At 41.7% G+C, this 23,562-nt stretch overlaps 1 protein-coding gene across 2 annotated transcripts in view; it reads left to right on the top strand.

The window, feature by feature from the left end:
- The window catches only part of triob (trio Rho guanine nucleotide exchange factor b), a 105,496-nt gene extending 84,983 nt beyond the window's left edge, over positions 1 to 20,513 (top strand). The window contains exons 38-61 of one of the 2 annotated variants that reach the window (XM_037075717.1): positions 7,738 to 8,024; positions 8,119 to 8,289; positions 9,560 to 9,655; positions 10,097 to 10,245; positions 10,423 to 10,489; positions 10,734 to 10,837; positions 10,962 to 11,031; positions 11,169 to 11,258; positions 11,364 to 11,456; positions 11,577 to 11,627; positions 11,803 to 11,880; positions 12,209 to 12,400; positions 12,590 to 12,767; positions 12,865 to 13,754; positions 14,701 to 14,951; positions 15,071 to 15,200; positions 15,306 to 15,333; positions 15,493 to 15,655; positions 15,827 to 15,948; positions 16,233 to 16,311; positions 16,626 to 16,826; positions 16,935 to 17,073; positions 17,335 to 17,521; positions 17,715 to 20,513. In XM_037075717.1, the coding sequence (XP_036931612.1) occupies positions 7,738 to 8,024; positions 8,119 to 8,289; positions 9,560 to 9,655; positions 10,097 to 10,245; positions 10,423 to 10,489; positions 10,734 to 10,837; positions 10,962 to 11,031; positions 11,169 to 11,258; positions 11,364 to 11,456; positions 11,577 to 11,627; positions 11,803 to 11,880; positions 12,209 to 12,400; positions 12,590 to 12,767; positions 12,865 to 13,754; positions 14,701 to 14,951; positions 15,071 to 15,200; positions 15,306 to 15,333; positions 15,493 to 15,655; positions 15,827 to 15,948; positions 16,233 to 16,311; positions 16,626 to 16,826; positions 16,935 to 17,073; positions 17,335 to 17,521; positions 17,715 to 18,118 (4,220 nt within the window). In that variant the 3' untranslated portion in view covers positions 18,119 to 20,513. Of the gene's footprint in view, positions 1 to 7,737; positions 8,025 to 8,118; positions 8,290 to 9,559; positions 9,656 to 10,096; positions 10,246 to 10,422; positions 10,490 to 10,733; positions 10,838 to 10,961; positions 11,032 to 11,168; positions 11,259 to 11,363; positions 11,457 to 11,576; positions 11,628 to 11,802; positions 11,881 to 12,208; positions 12,401 to 12,589; positions 12,768 to 12,864; positions 13,755 to 14,700; positions 14,952 to 15,070; positions 15,201 to 15,305; positions 15,334 to 15,492; positions 15,656 to 15,826; positions 15,949 to 16,232; positions 16,312 to 16,625; positions 16,827 to 16,934; positions 17,074 to 17,334; positions 17,522 to 17,714 lie in introns of those variants that run through there. The other variant, XM_037075718.1, reaches the window with a different exon arrangement.
- Positions 20,514 to 23,562: the final 3,049 nt, after the last annotated feature.

Here is a 23,562-nt window from a genome sequence, read left to right as displayed (position 1 = left end):
GCACCCAACCCTCCCTCACTGTTTGTATCTGTGTGTTTGGGTGGCCAGAGGGAGTGATGAAAAGGAGCCTCTCACTGCAGGGGTTGCTGTGGTCAAAAAAGGCTGTTGCCGAGGAGGTGGAGGAGGAGGAAAAGGATAACAGAAAAACATCTTTTGCTACTTTGTCAACCTTTGGTGTTTCCTGACCAGCCATGTAGGCGGCTTTGTCCAAAGTTGAGGGAGGTTGACAGTTTAGGGGATTAGTGTTCTCTGGGAAATACCCCCTTTTCCTGCTGTCTCACAACCAGGAATAATTGACTGTTAGAGGCCAATGTCTGTGTATAGAGTAACAGAATAGAATGCGGTTGAGTGCTTGACATAATGTAGGATTAGTTTGTTAAGTGTACAGCTGGCAGCTGGGTGTCTGCTCTGATTAATGGGGTGTCACAATATCGATTCTAAATTGAAAAGTGGTCAAAATGAGCTTTCAGTTTTGATCATTCAAATCAAAAGCAGAATCAGAAATTCTCCCAGTATTTTATTTTTCTCTCCAGCCCTGCATTCTTGCGAGCGTTCGCAAGGAAAAAAAATAAAACCAAGATGACACAGCTAGCTTAGCAGTAGCCTGCAGCTGCACCTCCAGACACACCATCCTGTGTACACGAAAATGATCAACTGGCTGGAGCCGGAGGTTATCCAACAGTTTCAGATATATGGCGTAATTTTCTTTTCTGAGATTCATTACTTATCTCTCTGGGAAATGGGTTTACTCATGGGGGATGAACTTAACTCGACAGAACTGTAAACATTACCAAATCATTTCTTCTGTCTGTTTGGGAAGACGGTTTACTTGTGAGAGATACAGAAACCAAACCTGGTAACAAACTCAATTTCTGTCTTTTATTGTTTGTTCAGTGACATCATGGCCTAAAATTGGTGATCTGTTGACCTTTTCAAATGGAATCGTGCCCCACAAAATAAAACTCTGGATTTGGAGAATAGTGATTATTGATTACTGAATACAGATTATAGGATGTCTCACGTCTGTATATATGTATTCAGTATGCGTGTCTTTGCTAAATGATTAGTCCCGTGTTCTGCTATAATCTGTTCAAACCTACTCATTCCTGTTAAATTGCATTTAGAACACTTTTAGCTACAGTCTAATTGCATTCACACAGCTGGAATTCCCCCATTAAACAAAAATATGCAGGTTGGCTCTCTGAATGAAATAAATACAAAAGTATACAGTTAATGACTGTTATTGATGAAAAGGACTCTATAAAGAGCAGAGAGTAAGTGCAGGCAATATGTGTATGTGCGTGTTTGTACAGGAAAGTGTCTAGAGCCCGAGGAGACACACAGACACACACTCAGAGTTAAACAGGGAGTTCTTTGTGCATCTAGCCAGATGAAGGAACGATGTAGGAAAACAAGGTTTAGTGTTAAATAAATATGAAGTAGTTAAAAACCTGAGACCATTGGAAGCCCCTAATAGAGATACAGAATTGGAGAACAATCTGAAATCTGTAACCAATTTCTCTCACTGAACATTTTGCAGTTCACTTCACTCAGATTTCATAACCGAGTCTATATTTGTTCCACGCATACTGCACAACTTGTATGCATCCTGATGCCTGTAAAATATGCACCCGCCCACACAAACTGAGTGGGTGCTTCTACAAAGGGTAATACGGTAGATGTGCTGCATGTTTACAGACATCCCCTTGGAACAGGATAGGCACAGTGGAGGCTTGCCCAATATCCTCACAGCAGCCCACTCACTGACAGAGGGAGGGAAGGAGATACAAAGAGAGAAAGAGAGAGAAAACATCCTACTCTCTAATGCTGCATTTGACTTTTTCTTTTTCCTCATGCTGGACTTCACTCTTTCTCTCCCTGGATTTTCAGCGATATACTGCAGAATTATGTTTTACTTTTAACTCTAACTTAAGCAGTTTTATTTTTTTGCCAATGAGTTCAGAGTCAGTTGTCGTATCTGTGGAGATGCTGTGAGGGAATATTTCCAGTCAGAATACCAGACGCTTGATATTTGGCTGACATGGCCCGTGGAATCGAGTCATTAGTGTCCCTTAACCCATTTTGCTCAATGGATTCAGCACAGGGAGGACATTCTGACAACTGCAAGTTCTGGCTACTGGACCTGGGTAGGTGCTGTAACGCATGGGGAAAAAACTGTTTGGGACACAAGCAATTTTCTGGCTTTGCTGTCAGGGCAGCTTTTTCCCAATGAAACACTTTTCTAGTCTGTACCAAGGTGAGATATGAAATACAGGAAAGTAGAGAAATAGAAATGAGTTAAATGACATGTGATGAAATCAACCAGTTTGGTGTTTGTGTTTGTTAATCTTGTCTCATTCAGAACTACAGTGATAACATCTGAGTGTGGCTGTCCACATTTCTGATTTTATGACATCAAGATGCAGTTTTTGCTCTCAAAGCAGGCAAAGTCAGAAAGTTGGATCATTAAATGCAATTACTGTGCAAGAAACTACTACAGTTAGACAGTTCTTTCCCTTTGTTGATGGCTTGTCTTTGTGTAGATCTGCTATTCTCAAATGGGTTTAACGCAGAGGGCATTCACTAATCAAGTTTGGATTACGTTGTGGCATTATGGCAGTGAAAGCAATTTGGTGAATGCACCGTTATGTGATGGATATTACATCTATTGAAATCACATTTACAAGATTATATTTTAGTGCATATCTGTATGACGGGTCAGGCGGGTGCACAGATGGGCACAGGGTGTTATCATAGACCCAAGGGGAAAAAGGAAATAATGAGGTCGAACAGAATAGTATAGAATATAAATGAAAAATTAGGATTTTGACACATTTCCATTTCTTTTGTCCGTTTAATATTTTTATAGTTGTTTTTATTCATACAGCCTTACATACCATAATATCTGACTAGATTTCCCAGTATATTTAGCAAATGGTCTCTAAACTCTTCCATGTGTCCCATCCCAACTCTACGCCCTCCCTAACTATGTCTGCTGGTGGCGAGCCCTCTCTCTGCATTGTCCACATTTTTACAGATCAGTTATAGACAAACCCCGGGAGTATTCCCACACACTGCACCTCCACCACTAAAAGCTTGACTCCAACCTCACTGACTGATGTTTGTGTGTGTCCGTGTGTTTGTGTCACTTCTCCTGGGGTAGACAAGACCACACGAAAGATGCTCCCCTGGTGACACATCTGGAATCCCAGGCATGCTTCTGTGGAGCTGCGCAGGGGTCACTCCATTTGTATGAGAGCCCCTCCCATTCCTCCTATTCTGAGACACGGGCACACACATAAAGTTGTAAATCTGGCAGGTTCATTGCAGTAGCGTCAATGAGCAGGGATTGAATTATGATGGCATGTTGATAGCTTGCAGATAAATTAGCAAACATCTGAAGATGCAGTGGAGAGCATCTGGTGGACTCTTGGTGGGTCTTTTCTCAGGAATATTAGCTGAGTTAATCTGGGAGGATATTATGCAAATGTGCCCTTGTAACATGTCCATTATCAAAGGTAACTGTTATGTGTTTAGGCAGATTGTGGAGGCAATTAATAGATTTTTGGAAGTTTGAATGTCTTTACAGCTATATGGCCTACAAAACCTTTCTATGATTCAGAATAGTTCTGGAAACAGGCATATGTCAGAAAAACAATTTCAGCAAAGATGAATAAAGATATGAACATGTTTGCTACAGGTTTTCAAAGCCAGTCAAGTGAACTGTTCTTCAACAAGTTTGGGATCATCACTGTAATAAAGATGAGGCATTAACAGTTATAGCCCCTGTAGATCTATGCAGGAGATACTGACATTTATTACTTTTAATAGGGTTTTGCAACGTAAAGTTTAATCTCTTGCAGCTTCAGCGATTTTCTAGCAATTTACAGTAAATCTTTTGTATGTAGTGATGGCCTAGCACCAATATACTGTATGCCCCCAGTGTATTTGTTTGGATTTGTTTTTTACATTTGGGAATTCTGCATTTGTGATGTTACAAGCTTACCAGATGGGAGTGATGGGACCAGATGACCAGTAGTTGTCGTGCAGAAGCTTAAAATGCTGTGCAATACAATAGCGTTTGTATCTAGATAGTATTTCACAAAGACAAACTGAATAATCCACTCTTGGATGAGTGAACCATATTAAAGTCTTATATTTCAATCGAGTGGATTATTCATCTTGTCTTGATGTATTTTCTGAGTCTTTAAGGACAAACACCCCTGCAAACCAACTGCATGTCCCCCATTATTGTTTCCCATGACTGCGAGTCTGACCAGCTGTTCTGGAGGTGTCTCCACAATAAAAGACACCCTGCAGGACAAAGGGCAAAGGTTGTACCCTCTGTATGTATGTGTGTCTCAAGGGTTATTTTCTACTGAGGAGGAATGTGTCAAGGCTACTGACCCCATGTTTCATCCATTTACACCCCTGTTAGCACGACCTCTTCAGTCTAATCACAGCATGTAGACAGCACCAGATGCTAATCTAACTGTCAGAGTGTGGACATTTTAGTCACGATTCAGGACAGAAGGTATACTTCTTTGCTTTTTGTATAATGTTTTCAGGCAAAATACATGTTATTCTTGCTATATTTTATATTGATGCACATTTAACAACATATTTAGATTCACATATATATTAGCAGTTAAACTTACTCTCTGACACTGTTATGATATTCCAAATTTATGGAATTTTAATTTAATATTGTCAACTTATCGTGGCATTATTGCCTTATAACAGGACATTGTTTCATACTGGGAGTATTTGAGTGACATTCAAAGGCATAAAAGTATTGTTTCACCAGAGACCCAACTGGTGTGAACTGACACATGATATATTTGTCTGCTTGACTTGCCCCACAACCCTTGATGTAATAGCTGAGATGTACTTTGCAACAGTGTGCTACACGTTAAGTTGTGACCCCAGCGTGTCATCGGTCTGTTTGCACTCCATGGGAAGTCCTGAGTCCTGTGTGTGGCTCCCTGGATCATTCCCTTGAACCATTTCCATCCAAGTAATATACTGTATTATGTAGACAAGTATAGGTGTGTAAGCTGTAGGTCATCAGTGTTGTCTGCCAGTTTTAATTGAAATGGCAGAAAGGGGCCTTATTTACATTAGAAAACAACAGTTGTGTGATGCTTAAATGTCCTCTTACAGTCATTTACATAAAGTTTTCTGGACTTTAAAACCCAAGCCATTCAAAGGCATAGTCAGTACCTGTACTGTACTTTGTGCTTTTGTATGAATAATGAATCAAATGAACTGGTGTTATCTGCTGAAATAACAACATCCAGAACTCATAAAGGCACATTTTGACAAGTCTTTAGAGACTAACAATAGTAAACTCTAAGGTATTCTGTGTCATCAGAATTAGAGTCTTGAATAAGCTCCATAACTAAAACATTCCAGGGCAATATCGTAACGAACAGTTGGGACTCTGGTTTTCATTTGGTACTGAAGGGGAGATGGTGGAAGAAGCTAAATCACAACTCCCCCCCTCCAACATGAAGTTGCATGTTAGGATGTGTGCCAACAAATGGAATTATCTCCCATCAAATTGCCCTCAAGCAAGGCGGACAACCCCTCAACACCTCGTGTCTTTAAACTATGCCCTTTGGGTGGAATTTATAGATCACCAGAGCAGCTCAAGCTCCCCCTTACCAGGGAGATGGAGCTGGATCCATCTGACTTTCTGTCTGACAAGAAATAAATTGCAGTATGAAAAGAGGATAAAAAGATGTGTTCTCGCCTGCTCTGTCATGACACGTTCACCTCGTTGTTGGCCTGAGTTGCGGCTAAGAAAATCTTGCATGAAGCAGTTTAAGTACTGCAGAATGGGTGAAAGATCAGGGCCATCATCGCTCAGGTTATGCCGAAGAAATCTCCAGATGACCTGGGCTTTGTCAGAGTAGTATGGTGAGAGGAGTCTCAGAGAAGATGGCTTAACGGTGCCTTATGTGGAAGATGCTTGTTATTCTGGGAACTGTGCTTTCTTCTTCTCTTTGCATGCAATGTGAGAACACATGCTTCGTATCAGTGGAGTGCAGTAAAAATACAGCTCCCAGAGGCTCACTGGCTAACACGCATGTTCGCATGCAGATGTGTTCATTCAGGCTGCATGAAAGTGTCCAGTGAGGGCAGGCAAAATTACCACACCTGCCATTCATAAGCTTGGTCACATGGTTAAAATCTTTAACAGCTGCATCTTTTTAATCCCTTGTATTCAGAGTTGAATATGTTACTCAAATACATTAACAAAGCTCAGTGTTTTCTTTTGACACTTAGCTTTAAAGTGCAACATGTTACTTTGTACAACGAGAGCCTCACTGTGCACCAAAGCAGAGTTTCCAGATTTAGTGAAGCTGCAGCTTTGCTCAGCTTTGTATTTAACCCTTTAAGTCCCAAGCCAATTTTCTAGGGTTAGGGGTTAGGGTTAGGGTGATATAAGGTGATATAAACATGTTTTTTACACATTGTAGCCCAGCTTCTGCTGTTTAATTTGATATAAAATATGACTATATTCTTTCATAATTAGTAGTGTAGTGTCTCTGTGGTTGTTCTGCATGTCTTTAGGGTTAGGGTTGAGAACTCCAAGGCCCCCCAAAAGACATCAATTTATGGGTGTATTCAAAGGTGAGATGAGAATGTCGTCCTAATGGATTATCTTTGGTCTTTGGATGACTGCTGAAGTTATTTGTCAGGGATTTTTTGAGGTTGCTGTGCTGGCAGCAAATTAAAGGGGAACTCTTAAATCATGCTATTACCTTTTGTTGATATGTAAAGTCTCACTGGAGGTGAAAGGTCTGGTTCAGAGAATGCTGTGTGGTGTCAGAGTTGGGGTCATGTTGCACAAAGAAATCCAACCTCAGTCCCAAGACTCCCCCATCAGATAGTTTGTCGAGCCTGTCACAAGGTTTTGTTTCTTCACTCTGTGGCACGCAGCAGCATTTTTGATAATGATGGAGAATGAGGGGATGTCAGGGCAGTTGAGGAGAAAGGCAAGCGGGTTAAAGACAGGAAGCAGAACAGGAGGGAGGGAGCAGGCAGATGAGGCAGACAGGTGGCTGTATGTTTGAAGTATTCAGACAAAAGCCTCAAGCATTCCTTTCCTGTGTTATATTTTCATCGCTCCATTACCAGTCGAAGAAGAGCTTTCCTCCTACAGATTCCCCAAGGAGCCGCCATCACTGTGAGGAGGAGGCCCGTCTGCCTATTGCACAAACAAACACTGCACAAACAAACACTACACAAACAAATCAATGGGCACACATTTTTTCTCAATGTCCCCTCACTATATGCAATCTCACATGTCTAAATTGTCATTTTAGTGTCGTTTATGGTTTGTTTAATTGCATCATTGTTGAACGAATTTCAAATCAAAATAATATTAATAATGGGCTTTGAAAAGACTTGAATTTGTAGATGGAAAAATGGCTAAACATAGGACTCTTTTGTTACTATGTAAACCAGCCTTTGTGATGTAAACAAACCTTTCAGAACACAGGCTAACATTAATCACATGGATTAATTGTTGTCTAGTGTTCCCTGGATTAAAAGAACTGTCAATCAATGTAATGACTAATCATAAATTTGAATTTTGCACTGTGTTTTTCGGTGAGATAACCCTTTAATCTACATTTGGACCACAGATTAAGACAACATTTAATTAATTAAACATTTGTATTAATATCATTATAAACCTACTTTTTCTTCTCCCCCTTTCACCTTTAGACACCTTGTCTGTATCCAGTAATGACGCTCTCCAGCCAGGCTCCAGCCAAACACTTGGTCCTCATAGCTCACCAGGCCCCAAACGCCCCGGGAACACGTTAAGAAAATGGCTGACAAGCCCCGTGCGACGGCTCAGCTCGGGCAAAGCGGACGGCCATGTCAAGAAGCTCGCCCACAAGCACAAGAAGAACCGTGATGGAACAAGGAAGAACATGGACACAATGCACGGCTCGCAGAAGGACTCTGATGACAGTGCTGCAACGCCACAGGACGAGACACTTGAGGAAGTAAGAATCAGTGGATCACTGACCCTGTCAGAACATTTTGTTTCAGACCCACTCACTGACAATCATCATTTTCCTGCTCTTTGTCTCTCTCCAGCGTATGCGTAATGAGGGGCTGAGCAGTGGAACCTTGTCAAAGTCGTCCTCATCAGGCATGCAGAGCTGTGGTGAGGAGGAAGGAGAGGAGGGGGCCGATGCTGTCCCTCTGCCTCCCCCCATGGCCATCCAGCAACACAGCCTGCTGCAGCCTGACTCCCAAGATGACAAGGTGGGTCACACCGGGCAATCCAAATACATGCAGACACTCACACGGCTCTAGATGGTCACAGGCAATGGAATGCAGACAACAAAGTGCACAATACAACTCGAGACAAATTAGGCTTGGCTGTGCGTGTAAGCTTAACCACAACAAAATAGATTGATGTGTGTTTGTGCTTTATTCTAAATGGCGACACTTTCTTTTGTCTCATCAGCAGTGGTGTAACACACAAATACAGACATTATGTGAAAAATTGTGGGGAGGTTTGCCCATTTGAAAACAAGTTGACATGCAAACACAGAAGTGGTCGAGCTTGCAACTTTGAAAATAACTGCCTTCTTTATAAAGAAAGATTTCTTTATTTGTCTGGATTCACCCGATTTAGGCAGCAGATTTTTGTCTTTGCTTCCATATAGAGGTGTAAAAATATCACATTACATCCACACAGAGCTTAAAGTAACACAGCTACACATTTACTTTGGCACTAATGACCTTTCTTTTTTTTCTCTTATTTTCTCGATGGTTGCATGTTCCTTCCTTCAGCATTATGTTGATTTCTGTTCTGCTTCTCTTCTCTCCCAGTTTCCCTATCTCTCCATGTAAAACCACTTCATTGTCTCCACTTTGGTTCCTTCTTTTTTAACATTTCCTTGCCTTTTCGTTCTCTTTCTTTCACCAACTAAATGTCATTCCCTTGGATTGTAATTGTTCAACTGTTGCTGAAGTGAATACTCCATTCACCTGTTGCTGCAGTGGCGCAGTGTTTGTTAGACTAAATGGTGAAATTTCCATTAAGTCTGGTTTTGAACAGGGGACCCTTTTAAAACTGTGCCTGCCACTATGCCTCAGCATGGGCTCTGTTGCAGAGGCAAACTTTCTCTCCAATGGAGTATTAAGCAACACTGTTTGCTGTGTATAAGTCGTTTGACCAATCGTGGTGCTCGTGCTTGAAGAGCAGTCAAATCCCAGAGCTTGCCCTTGACCTAAACCCACCTCATAACCTCTGTTTCCCTGAGACCGGCCTGTTATTGGCTCCAACTTGGTCCTCAATTAACCCTTTTATTAGGGAGACCACACCCACCAAGTCCATATTTGGACATGTGGAATATCGGAGTCCAAACTCAACAATGGTGAGCCTGATTACATACACAGCAGCAGCCATTGAGAATGTATGACAGCTGTACGCATGCGGCACTGCCAAGTTTTACATTTTTCATGTTTTAGACCTTAACCATTAACTCTCTGTCTTTCTATCTTTCATTTTCTCTCTCTTTTTCAGTCTGCGTCCCGTCTGTCCGCCCGTCCCAACAGTTCAGAGACACCCAGTGCTGCCGAACTGGTCAGTGCCATAGAGGAGCTGGTGAAGAGCAAGATGGTGAGATAGAAATTATAAACAAAGCTCACAAGTACTCGCTAATGTGGCACATTTGTGCATAGAACAGTTCTGATTGATTTATGCACGAGCACACATACACACACACTTGATCTTCTGGTGTTGTTGACAGAGAATGGCATCATGGCCTAGTCATCTGTCAGGACTGTGACTCACTATGCCAGCTGTCCACTGATCCAACAAATGGACACAAAAATGTCCAACGTACACATGCCCACTGGCCAACATACAGTACAGTACAGATGCATACTAAAGCAAATATAATACTGTTTCCTTTGGGGACATGCAGCTTTATTTTGATTAATTAAATGCAGCTGAGACATGCAGTCAGAAGGATGAGATCACAGACTGTAGATGCTCTTTCAGCCTCCGTTAGGGTTCTTTATTTCTACCTCTCATTCTTCTTTCCTCCTTCTTCCTAAGTCACTGGAGGATCGTCCCAGCTCTCTGTCTGTAGAGCAGGGGGACAGCAGCTCTCCCTCCCTCAACCCCTCGGACAACTCCCTCCTCTCCTCCTCTTCCCCCATCGATGAGTTGGATGAACGCAAGTCTGGCTTCTTCAAGAGGAGACAGTGAGTTACAAACCCACGTCTTGTTAGTGTTCTGATAAACAAAGCGACTTGAGTTGAATCACTTAATCACCTTTGGCTACATTTTTGTGCTTATATGGAACATCTCTGATGATCATCCACAGCTGAGTGCATTATGTTTGTTTTACATGGTGACAATTTCTGTTTTGTGTCTCTCAGTTATGTGCTTCTGGAGCTGGTGGAGACTGAGAGGGACTATGTCAGAGATCTGGGTTCAGTGGTTGAGGTAAAAAAAACAAAACCAAAAAAACCAGAAACAAACAGATAATTGAATATCTTATATATATATATATATATATATATATATATATATATATATATATATATATATATATATATATTTATATGTATATGTATGTATGTATGTATGTGTATATATATATATATATATATATATATATATATATATATATATATATATGCTGTATATCACACGTACAATACTAATGGGTTGACTTTCTTCCTCTCAGGGCTACATGAGCAGGATGAAAGAGGAAGGAGTTCCAGATGACATGAGAGGAAAAGACAAGATCGTCTTTGGAAACATCCATCAGATCTATGACTGGCACAAAGAGTATGCTGGCATTTCTTCAGTTAACATGCACTTGAAATCCCACAACAAATTGAAGTTGTATTATCTGCCCCAGTGTAACGACAGGCAGGTTAAATCTTGTATTTCTCTCTTGGCTGGTCTGCAGTTTTTTCCTGGGAGAGCTTGAGAAGTGTTTGGAGGATCCTGAAAGGCTTGCTCCTTTATTTGTCAAACAGGTGAGACACCTCTTAACATTTGTGTTATTCTGTTGAAGGGCGGAATATCAAATATCAAGTATTGAATTTAAAAGAGAGAGTACTAGAGAGATATTTTCTAACATGTCATATTTTTTCACTTTGCTTTCAAATTCCAGGAGCGAAGGCTACATATGTACATCGTGTACTGCCAGAACAAACCTAAATCTGAGCACATTGTGTCGGAGTACATTGACACTTACTTTGAAGTAAGATTTTGAAACCGTTTTACACCTACTGAATATTCTCTATGTTGTATCGTCCAGGTGATGCATATTCCCTAGAGATGATAATATTCTTTCATTTTTCATCAGGATTTAAAGCAGCGGTTGGGTCACAGACTGCAGATCACTGACCTGCTAATAAAACCCGTCCAACGTATAATGAAGTACCAGTTACTGCTGAAGGTAAATCTGCCATAATGTTCTGAGCCTGTAGGCATTATTCAGGCTAAAGAAAAGTACTTAATATAATACACAATATAATATATATAATATTATAATATGGACATTATAACTCTTTTGCAGGATCTTTTCAAAATTTCTAAGAAGGCTGGAATGGATATAACAGAGCTGGAGGTAAATGATGTCCAGGTTTTAAGCTCACACGTACTTAAAGCGATGGTGTACAGTAATCCATTGTGTTTGCAGCTGTGTGATTACCTGAGCCACTTGTGCCAAGAGTAGCATTTTCCTTTTTACTTGACATGCAGTTTGTCTCTTGAAGTTTGTTTTACTCTCATGTTGCCTGTAGAAAGCTGTGGAGGTGATGTGTGTGGTCCCCAAGCGCTGCAATGACATGATGAATGTTGGGCGCCTTCAAGGTTTTGAAGTAAGACTGCTTTTCTTTCTCTTAGGCACTTTTGCATGTTTGTGTGTGACCAATACACTAAATGAAAGAAGGTGACAATGTGAATAAATTATTCCCTGCAGAAATCAATTTGTAGTTCCAAACATTTTCCACTGGGTGTCAGTGTGTACTCATTTTGCAGATGTGTATAAGCGCTGTAAGCAGTTTGGCTGGGATTAGTTGTCGCTTTTTATTTTCTTCTTTTTTTTTCCAGAACAAACAGTGGGAGAAAAACTTTTTTGCATGCTTTCCTCAACTGTCTGTATCTTTCCTCTGACCTCCTTTCCCTGCACTCTCGCTCTCTCTTCAGGGTAAAATTGTGGCACAGGGCAGATTGCTCCTCCAAGACACCTTCATGGTGTCAGACCAGGATGGAGGACTTCTGTCCAGGATGAAAGAGAGGAGAATCTTCTTGTTCGAGCAGATTGTCATCTTCAGTGAGCCCCTGGACAAAAAGAAGGGCTTTTCCACTCCTGGCTACCTCTTCAAGAACAGCATTAAGGTGAGTTCAGCTCATTAAGGTGACAAATTATTGGGCAAAATGTAATCCTCCCACAAATGATAAAATAGCACTATTTATAGATTATTTATTATTGTATTTTTAATGTATTGTAGATTGCACTGAAGTCAAATTTCAATGTCCTGCTTCCTCCCTCTGTTCTCTCCCTCCATCTTTGTATCATGACCTCAGGTGAGCTGGTTGGGTTTAGAAGAAAATGCAGAAGACCCCTGCAAGTTCACACTCACATCCAGATCATCAAGTGGCAACCTGGAGAGATATACCCTCCATTCAACGAGTCCTGGAGTCAGTCAAGTCTGGGTCCACCAGGTCAGCCAGATACTGGAGAACCAGCGCAATTTCCTCAATGGTAAAAAAAAATACGCAGAATGATCAAAATGAATGGAATGCAAGTGAATAATCTCTGGCTTAATATGTGAAATCTTGTCCCTCATCCTCTCCCACAGCTCTGACATCCCCCATAGAGTACCAGAGGAACCATGTTGGTGGTGGCGGGCCGGGCGGTCCACCCAGCAGTAGCAGCAGCAGTACTGGGGGCCTGCCAGGAGGCAGCAGCTCTAACAGTACCTCCAACATGGGAGGGGGAGGTGGCGGCGGCGGCTCTGGAGGATCAGGGAGCAGCTCCTCTTCTCTGTGTGGCCCTCGCTCCCGACCCTCCCGCATCCCCCAGCCATCCTCACGCCTCCCCCAGCCCGTCCACCATCACCATCCCCCAGGCCCCGAGGGGCCCGACAGATCAGCAGGTATGTGGTCACCCTGCCACCCACAGTCCCTCCCCTCTAACCCCTATTCAGACAGCACCACAAATGGAGAGCTGTTAGCCTCAGAGGTCCCTAAGATGAGGAGGCTGGACAGTCCTCATGGAAGTAACAGTAATAACAGCAACAGGTCATCAGACAGCATGGAGGGCAGTGTCAGACCCGCTCTGGGGGGCTTTGAAGAAATCCAGAAGCATCAAACGGCTGGTATACCACAGATGGCCGTGGCACCTCTGAATTTGCCCCTAAAAAGCCCTCGGATCGGGACAGTTTCTCCTCTCATTTCACCTCAGTCCCCTGGAGGAGGAGGCGGAAAGGAAGCATTTGTACCCTCCAGCCCAGCTCACAAAGGCAACCCTTTCTGGGCTATGGTCCCTGCCATACCTCCCTCTCTTGCCAGCCGGCCAGGTTCCTTCTCCTACCCCAATGACAGTAGTGGAGGAGGGGACTCTTTGGGCAGAGGAAGCCACGGGACACCCTCTCATCACCGCCACTCCACCCACAGTAAGGACATAGATCGTATGAGCACCTGCTCCTCCACCAGCGAGCAGTCCATACACTCCACCCAGAGCAACGGGGTAAGATGCCAAGTCGAGATCCAGGCTTCAGTGAAGCCTACTCACTAGTCACTAACCCTGCCCTCACTGACTGACTGTCAGTCAGTCACCCTGCCGCTGGCTCTGAGAATGGCTTGTACATGCAACGACTACCACACTGGAGATTAACGGCTATCTGAGTGCACTAACTCCAGCGATACTGTGTGTGAGAGAGAATCTTCTGACCCGTTCAGAATGTACTAACAGTGTGGAACTGACTTATAGAGCAACTGTTGTATCTGCTTTCTTTGACACTGTCTCTGAGCTTTAGTATGTGTTTGCTTCTCAACTGCAGCTGGTAGACACTAATAGTAACCAAATGATTTTAAAAACAGCATTTTTCTCTGATCTTTTTCACCATTTTTCACCCTTTATCCTGTCAGCTAATATAGTCTGAACTTTGCAATGGTTAGCCTTGACGCAACACCAGCTGCTGTTTGCTTCACTTCAACCTTCTGTCCATTTTCAAACAGATTATATCTTTTTCTCAGAAAAGGTCAGGGTTTAGCTTTACGTCAGCTTCATTCTTTTCTTGACCACATAATGTTCCTTATCTGGATGTCTTTGACTGGATTATCGTAACTTCTGCTTCACAACTTCTCAGAACTTAACTTTTTCCATATAAAGTGACTCTTCACTCATCACTGTTGACGTAAACGATTGCTTTAACCATGAAACTGCAAGATCAAAAGCATTATGCAATGCGTCTTTTGCTGCATGCATCAAACATATTAGCAAGGCCATTCCTGTGTTTGTTACCGCCAATCAAATCATGCATTTGATTGTTGTGAAACTACTGCTACTGAACACTTCTGTACCACCCTTTTCAGAAATATATTTGCATGTCTTAATATGAATGTGTTGGTTTTTGTGCCAGTGCAGCCTGTTGTGTGTAAGTTTAAAGTGTTACCCTCTTCTTCTCTTACAGAGTGAAAGCAGTAGCAGCAGCAGTGTGTCCACCATGTTGGTGACCCAGGACTATGTGGCAGTGAAGGAGGATGAAATCAGTGTGGTGCAGGGTGAGGTGGTCCAAATGCTAGCCAGCAACCAGCAAAACATGTTCCTGGTCTACCGGGCGGCCAATGAGCACTGCCCTGCCGCGGAGGGCTGGATCCCTGGCTACGTTTTGGGACATACCTCATCCTCCATCACACCCGAACTCCCTGAAGGAACCATCAAGTAAGAATAAGAGACACCTTTCCTGTTCCTGAGATAAACAAGCACGTGAAAATATCTGAATTCTTCGTTCAATGGAATAGACACTGAGAATGTCTCCCTTGTGGTTTTGTTTGCTTTAGAAAATCGTTATCATGGCACACAGCGCTCCGTATCCGCCGAAAGTCTGAGAAAAGAGATAAAGAGGGCAGGAAGCTGGAGAACGGCTACCGCAAGTCTCAGGATGGCCTGGCAAACAAAGTCTCTGTCAAGGTCGGAAACATGATGATCACTATACAAACTTCAAAGTATATTTAGCTCTCTCATCGCTTTACACTACAACAAATCTAATTTTCTCTTTTTGCATTTTCATTACAGCTTCTAAATCCCAATTTCATTCATGATGGTATGTACACATTTTGACCAGGGAGTGGATGAGAGTGTGTGAAAATGATTAAGCAAACATAAAGAAAAACTTTTGAAACTTTTGACGGGTTACAGTTTTATTGTAAAAGCATGGCCGTGCGTCACTTATCATCTTTGGCCTCTTTTCCTTTCTCTCCAGCTCCTCCAGAGTTCCTCATCCCTGTCAGCGATGTAGCATGTGACAGTGGCGACAGTGTTACCCTGAGGTGTAAAGTGTGCAGTCGTCCCCGGGCCACAGTCACCTGGCGGGGACCCGACAACAACACTCTGAGCAACAACAGACACTACAGCATCACTTACAGGTGACAGCATGTGTCTTGACATAACTTGATATTGTTTAAATTTAAGACACAGTATACAAGAAGTCTTGATGGGAAACATGAGGTGCATTATGAAGCCTTAATTTTAAAACTCTACTGTTTGCTGTCAAATGGAGAAAATGTTTATCTCTCTTTCCTTCTCTGTTGTTACAGTGAGACAGAAGAGGTGACTCTTCATATCCTGGGCGTGTCTGTAGAGGACAGTGGTGTGTACACCTGTGTTGCCACAAATGTAGCAGGCTCTGTCACCTCCTCTGCCAGCCTCAAAGTCTCAGGTGAGAGTCCTGTTATGGTATAAAACTACTTACGTGAATGTGCTCAACTATGAATGTGTACACTACTATTGTGTTATGCTTTGTAGCACCTGGAGGAATGTTTTGTCAGTATAAAGCTTAATTATTTGGTACATTGTGTTACTAAAAGAAGCTGTTAGGTTTTCTCACCTGTTAAACTGTAAACATTAATTGGCCTTCCACAAACAAAGCAACAAAAAAAGTCTTTGCTTGGAAAATGTACTGGCAAATTTACTTACTTACCTACATGCAATGTATGTTCTCAGGAACACCTGATGATGGCACTGAAGTCCTTTGGAAAGGCAGCTTTGAGTCCCACTACACAGAGATCACTGAGCTAGGAAGGTAAGAATGCACCAAGAAAACCTGGTAGACTTTAACGCTCACTGTCTGACTGTAATGTTATGTTCCTTGACCACATCAAAGCCAGTGAATCATCAGTATTACTGACATGACTACCAGTAGCAGTAATAGTGGGAGTCGTAACTGGCTGAAGAGGAATTGAAATTTCTTGTCAACTGATTACAATTCCTGCTTTCTATTAAAGTTTTGTAGATTGTGCTGTATAAACCCCCCCCCAGTTCAGGGAAATACACAACAGTAAATGTGAAAGAAGTCACACAATATTAAATAGGTACTGTATGATCTCTTCTCCCCAGGGGCCGTTTCTCAGTGACGAAGCGCTGCGACCAGAGAGGGAGTAAACGGACGGTTGCGGCGAAACATGTCAACAAGAAGCTGCTGCGTCGAGAACAGGTGCTGCAGGAGATCAGACTCCTGCAGACTCTGGACCATCCCAACCTGGTCAGGCTGCTGGACACGTATGAGACGACCAACAGCTACGTTCTTGTGCTAGAGATGTCAGTACATTAATGTCTCAAGACTCCCCGTTGTTGGATACAAAAATAAATGTTTTATCCCTGTGAAAAGTTGCTAATGACAAGTGCATTATGTGTTTCTGTTTTCAGGGCAGACCAAGGGCGTTTCCTGGACTATATAGTGAGCTGGGGCAATCTGACAGAGGAAAAGGTAGCGCTCTATCTCAGAGATATTCTGGAAGCTCTCCACTACCTGCACAGCTGGAGGATAGCACACCTGGATCTCAAAGTAAATACATATTCATACAACAGTGTAGAAATAAATGACAAGTAGAATAATAAATTAGACAATCAACTGAAAATTAATTGAAATTTTTCCAGTTTCCTTAATCAATTTTTGAAAATGTCTACATCTTTTTAATTTGAGTAAAACAATGTAAGTATCACAAGAGTCAGCTATAAACTGTAAACAATAATATAAGCTGGATCTCAGTCTTGGGAAAGATGTTTCTCTGTGTCAGACATTGTTGTCTTGCTCCTGCTCCTGCAGCCTGAAAACATTGTGGTGGAACATGCGTCCTCCCAGCCGGTGATCAAGCTGACAGACTTTGGTGAAGCCGTTTATCTGAATCCTCCGTCTCCCTACATCCACCCTCTCTTGGGGAGCCCAGAGTTTTCTGCTCCTGAGCTGGTCCTGGGTCAGCCTGCCTCACTGATGTCTGACCTCTGGAGCTTAGGTAACCAAGTACAAGTAATTTGTAACTAGCAGCCATGCGTAACTTTAGTTTGTAATAGAGGCGGAAGTAAAATTCCAGTTCTCACTTCAGTACTCTTCAAAAGATACACACATCCCATCAATTACTGTTGCTACCTAGCTCACTCACCCATTGATTGATTAATTTACTGGTGTATTGACTGAATGGTTTACAGGGGTGGTGACCTATGTTGTACTAAGCGGCGCCTCTCCCTTCCTGGATGAGAGTTTGGAGGAGACGTGTCTGAACATCTGTCGTCTGGACTTCAGCTTCCCAGAGGACTACTTCCAGGGTGTGAGTTCAGCTGCCAGGGACTTTGTCTGCCTGCTGCTCCAGGGTGAACCGGAGCGACGGCTCTCTGCAGCGTCCTGCCTGCAGGAGCCCTGGCTCCAGCCTCGTGGTGTGACCAACAGAGACGCCACCTTAAATCATACGCAGCCATCTCCAACCCATCACACCTCACATCTGGACACCTCCAGACTCATTTCCTTCATCGAGAGACGGAAACACCAGAACGATATTCGTCCCATTGGCTCCATTAAGGCCTTCCTTCAGAGCCGCCTGCGCAACCACATCTAACAAGTCACTGGGTAGACGTGACAACAACATTAACTCTAGGATGTACTGTAAGGAATCCCTGTCCAGAAGGTTTTCTCAGTTCACTTGAACTGTGTTAAAACCCTACTGATAGGACCACCAGCAACATTTCCACAATGATCCCCTCTTCCCTCACCAAGCCACAAATGTCCTGCTGCTGCTGACTGACTGACCTCTGCTGATAAACCCTTTGACTCTCCCCCACCTCCCCCTTAACCTTGGCATATTGTCATTATGCCTGCACAACAAATGAACTGTTGGAATCCACTTGAGATTCCAAACCTTGACCTAGCAGGGAGAAAATCAAGCTTTCTCTACAAGCCGGCGTGAGCGAGTCTCGTGCTGTGGACAGTGTTACACAGAGAAAATAGAATACTGTATATTAAGAGTAATTCAGGCTGCTTTCGGTTGAACACAAGACAATGTTTTTTTTTTTTTTTGTAACGAGAGATTACTTTTTGTAAATGAAACCATGTACAGTGAGGAAACAGAGAACTGTCTTTATTCATACCTTTTCGAAAACAAAGGTGAATTAGTAACTAGAAAGAAAACTGAGACGTGTGGCACCCATCAGCAGGGTCCACTTATTCAAGAGTAAGAAGACCAAAACCACGTTTGCCAGAAACACATTGTAGTTACATTCAGTGCAATAGTTTGCTTATCTTTATGCCCCCGTTCAGTTCGAAAGTTAACCCTCATTTCAGTTTGCGACACAAACTAAATTAACTTGAACAAGTATTAAAAGTTATTCGGCAAAGCTTCTCAGATCTCTACCTGCATCCGCCTTATTTGTAAATAACGTATTCCTGCCTTCCATTCTCATTTTGAAGAATTTGTCTCAGATGAACAAAAGCTATTTCATTTGCTGAGTATTAGTGAGTCTGTGCAGTTGCTCCCTGCGGACCCTCAGCAGCTGGATCTCACCTCTGAACAAACCGCTACTAGAAATGCACTCGTATTTTGCATCAATTCCCATGTGCAATGTTGCAGCTTTAACATTTATGCAACTATTTATGAAGACTTGTGTTGTAGCCGTATTCTTAAAAAGGCATGTACGTACCTGGTACTGCGATAGATGTCTGTATTGTGTTAACTCTTACGTATTAAGTTCAGTATTAATATCTGCAAAACCCCCAGACAGGAGGAGGGTTTTGGGAAATAATGTATAAAAATGTGTATCTATGAAATATAGGCACTTATGCTTTCATTTTGTCATTGTTATGTTTTTATTTTCTGTAACAAAACCAAAGTTGACTATGCTTTCTTTTCCTGCTAAAATGTGTGTTTGTTTTTCTTTTTGTTTTTATGATTTCTCATGTTAAGTTATAATGTACCACACTGAACCCAGGCGTATGAGTGTTTACAATGGTTCAGTCTGGCTTTATTTATTCTTATTGTAATAAGAAATTGTTGGTGGTTTATTGCTGAAAAAACAACTAATATTTCACTTGTCTTTTTTTTAAAGCTGTGCACAAAGTTGTTTGCTGTGTGAGTTCGTTTGGCTTTTGTAGGTAGATTCTGGTCTATGTTGCTAGATTTCTTTTAGCATCTCAGTTTGATGTCATGAGACAGAATTGGTTAACTTTTTTTTTTAATGAGAAATGTGTCTGGAAAAATGTCTCTCTGTGGCCCATTTACCATGGATTTAAAAAGATTGGAGAAAGCATTGTGCATTTTAGGACAAAATACCAACTGTTCAGATATATCCCTTTGATAAATACCACTCAGCATGAACAGGTCTGCCATGAAAGCAATCTCGTACAGTTATTTGCTCTTGAACGTGTTCAGATAAGAAGTTGTTGAAACTCCCTTTTTTTTTCAGTGCCAGTTGAGTGAGTCGACCTAGAGAGGTGGGTGAAACAAAAAAGAAAAAAATGTGCATTGCTTCTTTATTTTATTTGAAGGTTATTACTGTCAGTTAATCTGTTAAAGAAGTCAATAACATGTTGAGTTCATGACTCCTGTTGGTCTGTACAGTGTTAGTCTCTCATTTTGTGTCATTTTATTTATTGGTGTGGATCTGGGTTTCCCAAAATCATGCCGTTATTGAATTCTCTCAAAGCCTATTCAGTGAAGAATATGATCTAAGAAATAAAAATGACTTTGAGAAACCCAGCCTATACATGATGTAAAGATGTACAGAGAGGGTCGGGCAGTTTGCCCTCACCCAGGATGTAAAACTCATAACTGTCATATTTTAAATACACATGGAACAAGACTGCAGCAATGTCATTTTGAATGTCTTCTTATGACTTATTTTTACTTTTGCATGTATATTTCTTTGTACAGAAGATTGTGTTTACATGTTACTACGTGTTGTAAATATTTTATTTTGTCCTCTGTTATTTTGCCATTAAACGTACAAGGAACAACTAAATGGTGTCACTCGGCGTGCAAATACAGGATGCACACATACACCCACATCTGAAAATGTGCTGTAGTTATTCTAGAAACTATGGTTATTCATTCATCATTTCGCATAACCTCTGAGGGCTGGAAGGCGAGACAATAGTGTATTCCTGGCATGAGTGTAAGGCAGGGGAAAAACCCTGAACAAGTCAGCAGTTATTAGAAATTAATTAAAACGGGAATGGTAAACAGATTCCATACGTGGCATAAAGGCTAACTCTAGACTACTTCATTGTTTTTCATTTCGAACTACAATCCATGAGAAAAGCGATACATCAGCTTCACACTTGGTCTCTCCCTCTTGCATAAAAAAATGTGCATGATACGTGTGATATTTAGACCAACAAGGGAAAAACCTTTCGCAAAAAATGAAAGGCAAGATAAGGTGAAGAAAAACAAAATGATGCGTACTGTAAAGTGAGTGTGTTTACCACGGTGAAGATGTGTACCTGTGATAACCCATAGAAAAAAGCAAAGAGGGGGCGTCGCTGATCTTATCTGTCGTCTGCAGATGTTGCTGCTGTGCATGAATTAGTTGACTGTTGTGTGATTGCGAAGAGTAATTTCCCATGCGTCTTTGATCCACTTCTTTCTCGTGCTTTTATGATGTGTTATCATGCTCTGAGATCTTTCAAATCACAGAGGAAGTCACTGTTTAACTGTTTTAAGTCTTGTTCAAACGCTAACAAAATTAAAGTTTTGTCATATACCTTAACCTTAACCAAGTTTACCTCACACAGAGAGTACCTGTGTCTCTGCAGGTGGCTATAAGAGAAGGGAGATGGAAAAAGAAGAACTGAACGTGAAATCCATTTTTGTTTTTCTTGGTAGCAGAAGCAGCCTATGTTTTGCATGAAACCACAGAGGACATATCTGTACAATCTCTACACACAACACTGTGATCAAAATCGCATGCAAGAGCTGTTAAGTGTGAAGGTGGTGCATGCACCTTTCTGAGTGGTTTATGCTCGACCAGTGAAAGCTGCGTGGTGCAAAACTGTTTTTATCGATTTTATTTATTTTATATAAAATCGATACAATCAATCGTATATTTTATTTATATTGTATTTATTTTGAATAAAATCAATACCGCCCCCCACCCTTCCATTGTTACAGTTAATCTGCTTTAGCTTCTGGGCATGCTTCTGTCTCCTTCACCCACTGAATTCAGCATTTACTCATACGAAGAAATCCCTGTTTGACTCCTTTTCTTCCCGGACTGACTCCTTTTTTTTTCTTGGTTTCAACAAGTGAAACCGTCCAAAAAGATGAATGACACAGACACATTTAGTAATCCATGCCTGCCGCCAAAAAATAACTTCTCACCATTCATGAAGAATAACTAGAAAGTCGGTCTTGTTTCGGAGAAGATGACATGAGCGTGTCCTTTACACTGACAGCAACCATGTTACCCTGCAGTGCAGTCAGGTTACGCAAGACCACTAGATGGCACTGGAGAACTGATGTTGTGTTTAATGTTTGATGATTGCACACTCATGAAACAATCAATGGATTCTCTCACATTCTGGAAAGCAACAGAACCCAACCAATTTCCACCAACAGGTGACAGTATAAAGGGTTTTACCACATTGGCTACATTGGTAACACTCAGGAAAACTGTTGCTGGTTTGTTTGCAAATGACTGAATTCTGTTTTTTATTGAAGTTGTAAGCGTCGCACCTTTTTGTGAACCCAGTGTTGTACATTTGGTCACCTTGTCCAGTCAAATCTTTCAGAATGTCTGTTTAAAAGCTTGAATATAGGCAGAAACAGTGTCCTGTCCCCTCAACAGTGCAGGGTAAGTCCCTCCACTCCACTCATCGTCTAGTTTCAGAAGTGTTGAAAATTTCCTTAGAATGAAAGAATGATTATTCAAATCACGTTAGATAAATTACTTTCTACTGTCTTACTAATTGCAAAATTTCAAAGCGGGCAGTTCTCGGGAATCTAAAGGTTCCTTTGTTGTCAGAAATGGCTGTAAGTATACAAGAGGCACTCAGCTAATGATAATGCTTTTGGTTTTCCATGATCAGAGATACATTTTTTGTTGTATCTGCTTGCTGTTTGCTATGTTTAAATCTGTTCTGCCTGATTTGAAGATCTTTCCTCTGCTCCTCCCCTCTTTAATGAGGACTGCAATGAGAGTCAGCTTTAGTCCTCAGCATTTTTTATTCTTAATGAGTGTATGTTATGACCGGGCAATTGTCTTTACATTTAGTATCATGGAACCATATTATCTGAATAGAAAATCTGAAAAACTATGTTGTTATCAGCGAAGTTGCTCTGGATTGGCTCATTTGTGACCTGTTATCCGTGGAGATGCTTCCTTCCTTGTGCTGCTCTCTTGCGTGGGGTCCCCCAGGGGTCTACTCTGGTTCCCCTTTTATTTACTAAATACATGCTGTCTAATGATGTTAAAAAAAAATGTTTTTGGTGTTTTGATGGTCAGGTAGCTACTTCAATAGTGCTGCCTCGTCCAACTGAAACATTTGAATAAGATCAAGTCATTCCTTCCTTTTTGCAGAGCTAGTAAAGTTGATCCATGCTTTTTTCAAAGATGATACACAGAAAACACAAAATGCTGCCGCCAGCTCAGGCACGCACACTCAGTGTCCTCTTGTGTTCTTAAAACTCACTTCTTAACTGATGGGATTTGTTGATGAATGATCTCAGGTTGCCTATAATATATCACTTACAATGACTGGACTTGTACTTTTTTTTTTTTTTGCTTTTTTAAAATTTTTCGACTTTGTTCTTACACCAAACTGTTATATCTTTTCCTCGCACCCTGTCGCCTCACACAGATGCGTCAGTGTGATGAGAAGAAATACTGAGAAGCTGCGTTGGTACCAAGTCTACACACGTCTGCAGTTCACTCTCTGTGTTGTTTAGCATCATCTACCGTCCAGATCAGACACACGCCTCTATGCACTGAACAGCATCTCATCTCACAAGTCACCACTGGTGTCTGCTGTTCCATGTTCAGAGGATCAGGCCTCTCACATCAGCCCATTTGG

The sequence above is a fragment of the Acanthopagrus latus genome, chromosome 17, assembly GCF_904848185.1.
Source record: "Acanthopagrus latus isolate v.2019 chromosome 17, fAcaLat1.1, whole genome shotgun sequence".
NCBI classification, from domain to species: domain Eukaryota; kingdom Metazoa; phylum Chordata; class Actinopteri; order Spariformes; family Sparidae; genus Acanthopagrus; species Acanthopagrus latus.
Note: the sequence above shows the minus strand (reverse complement) of the source record. Positions and strands in the feature narration are given on the sequence as shown.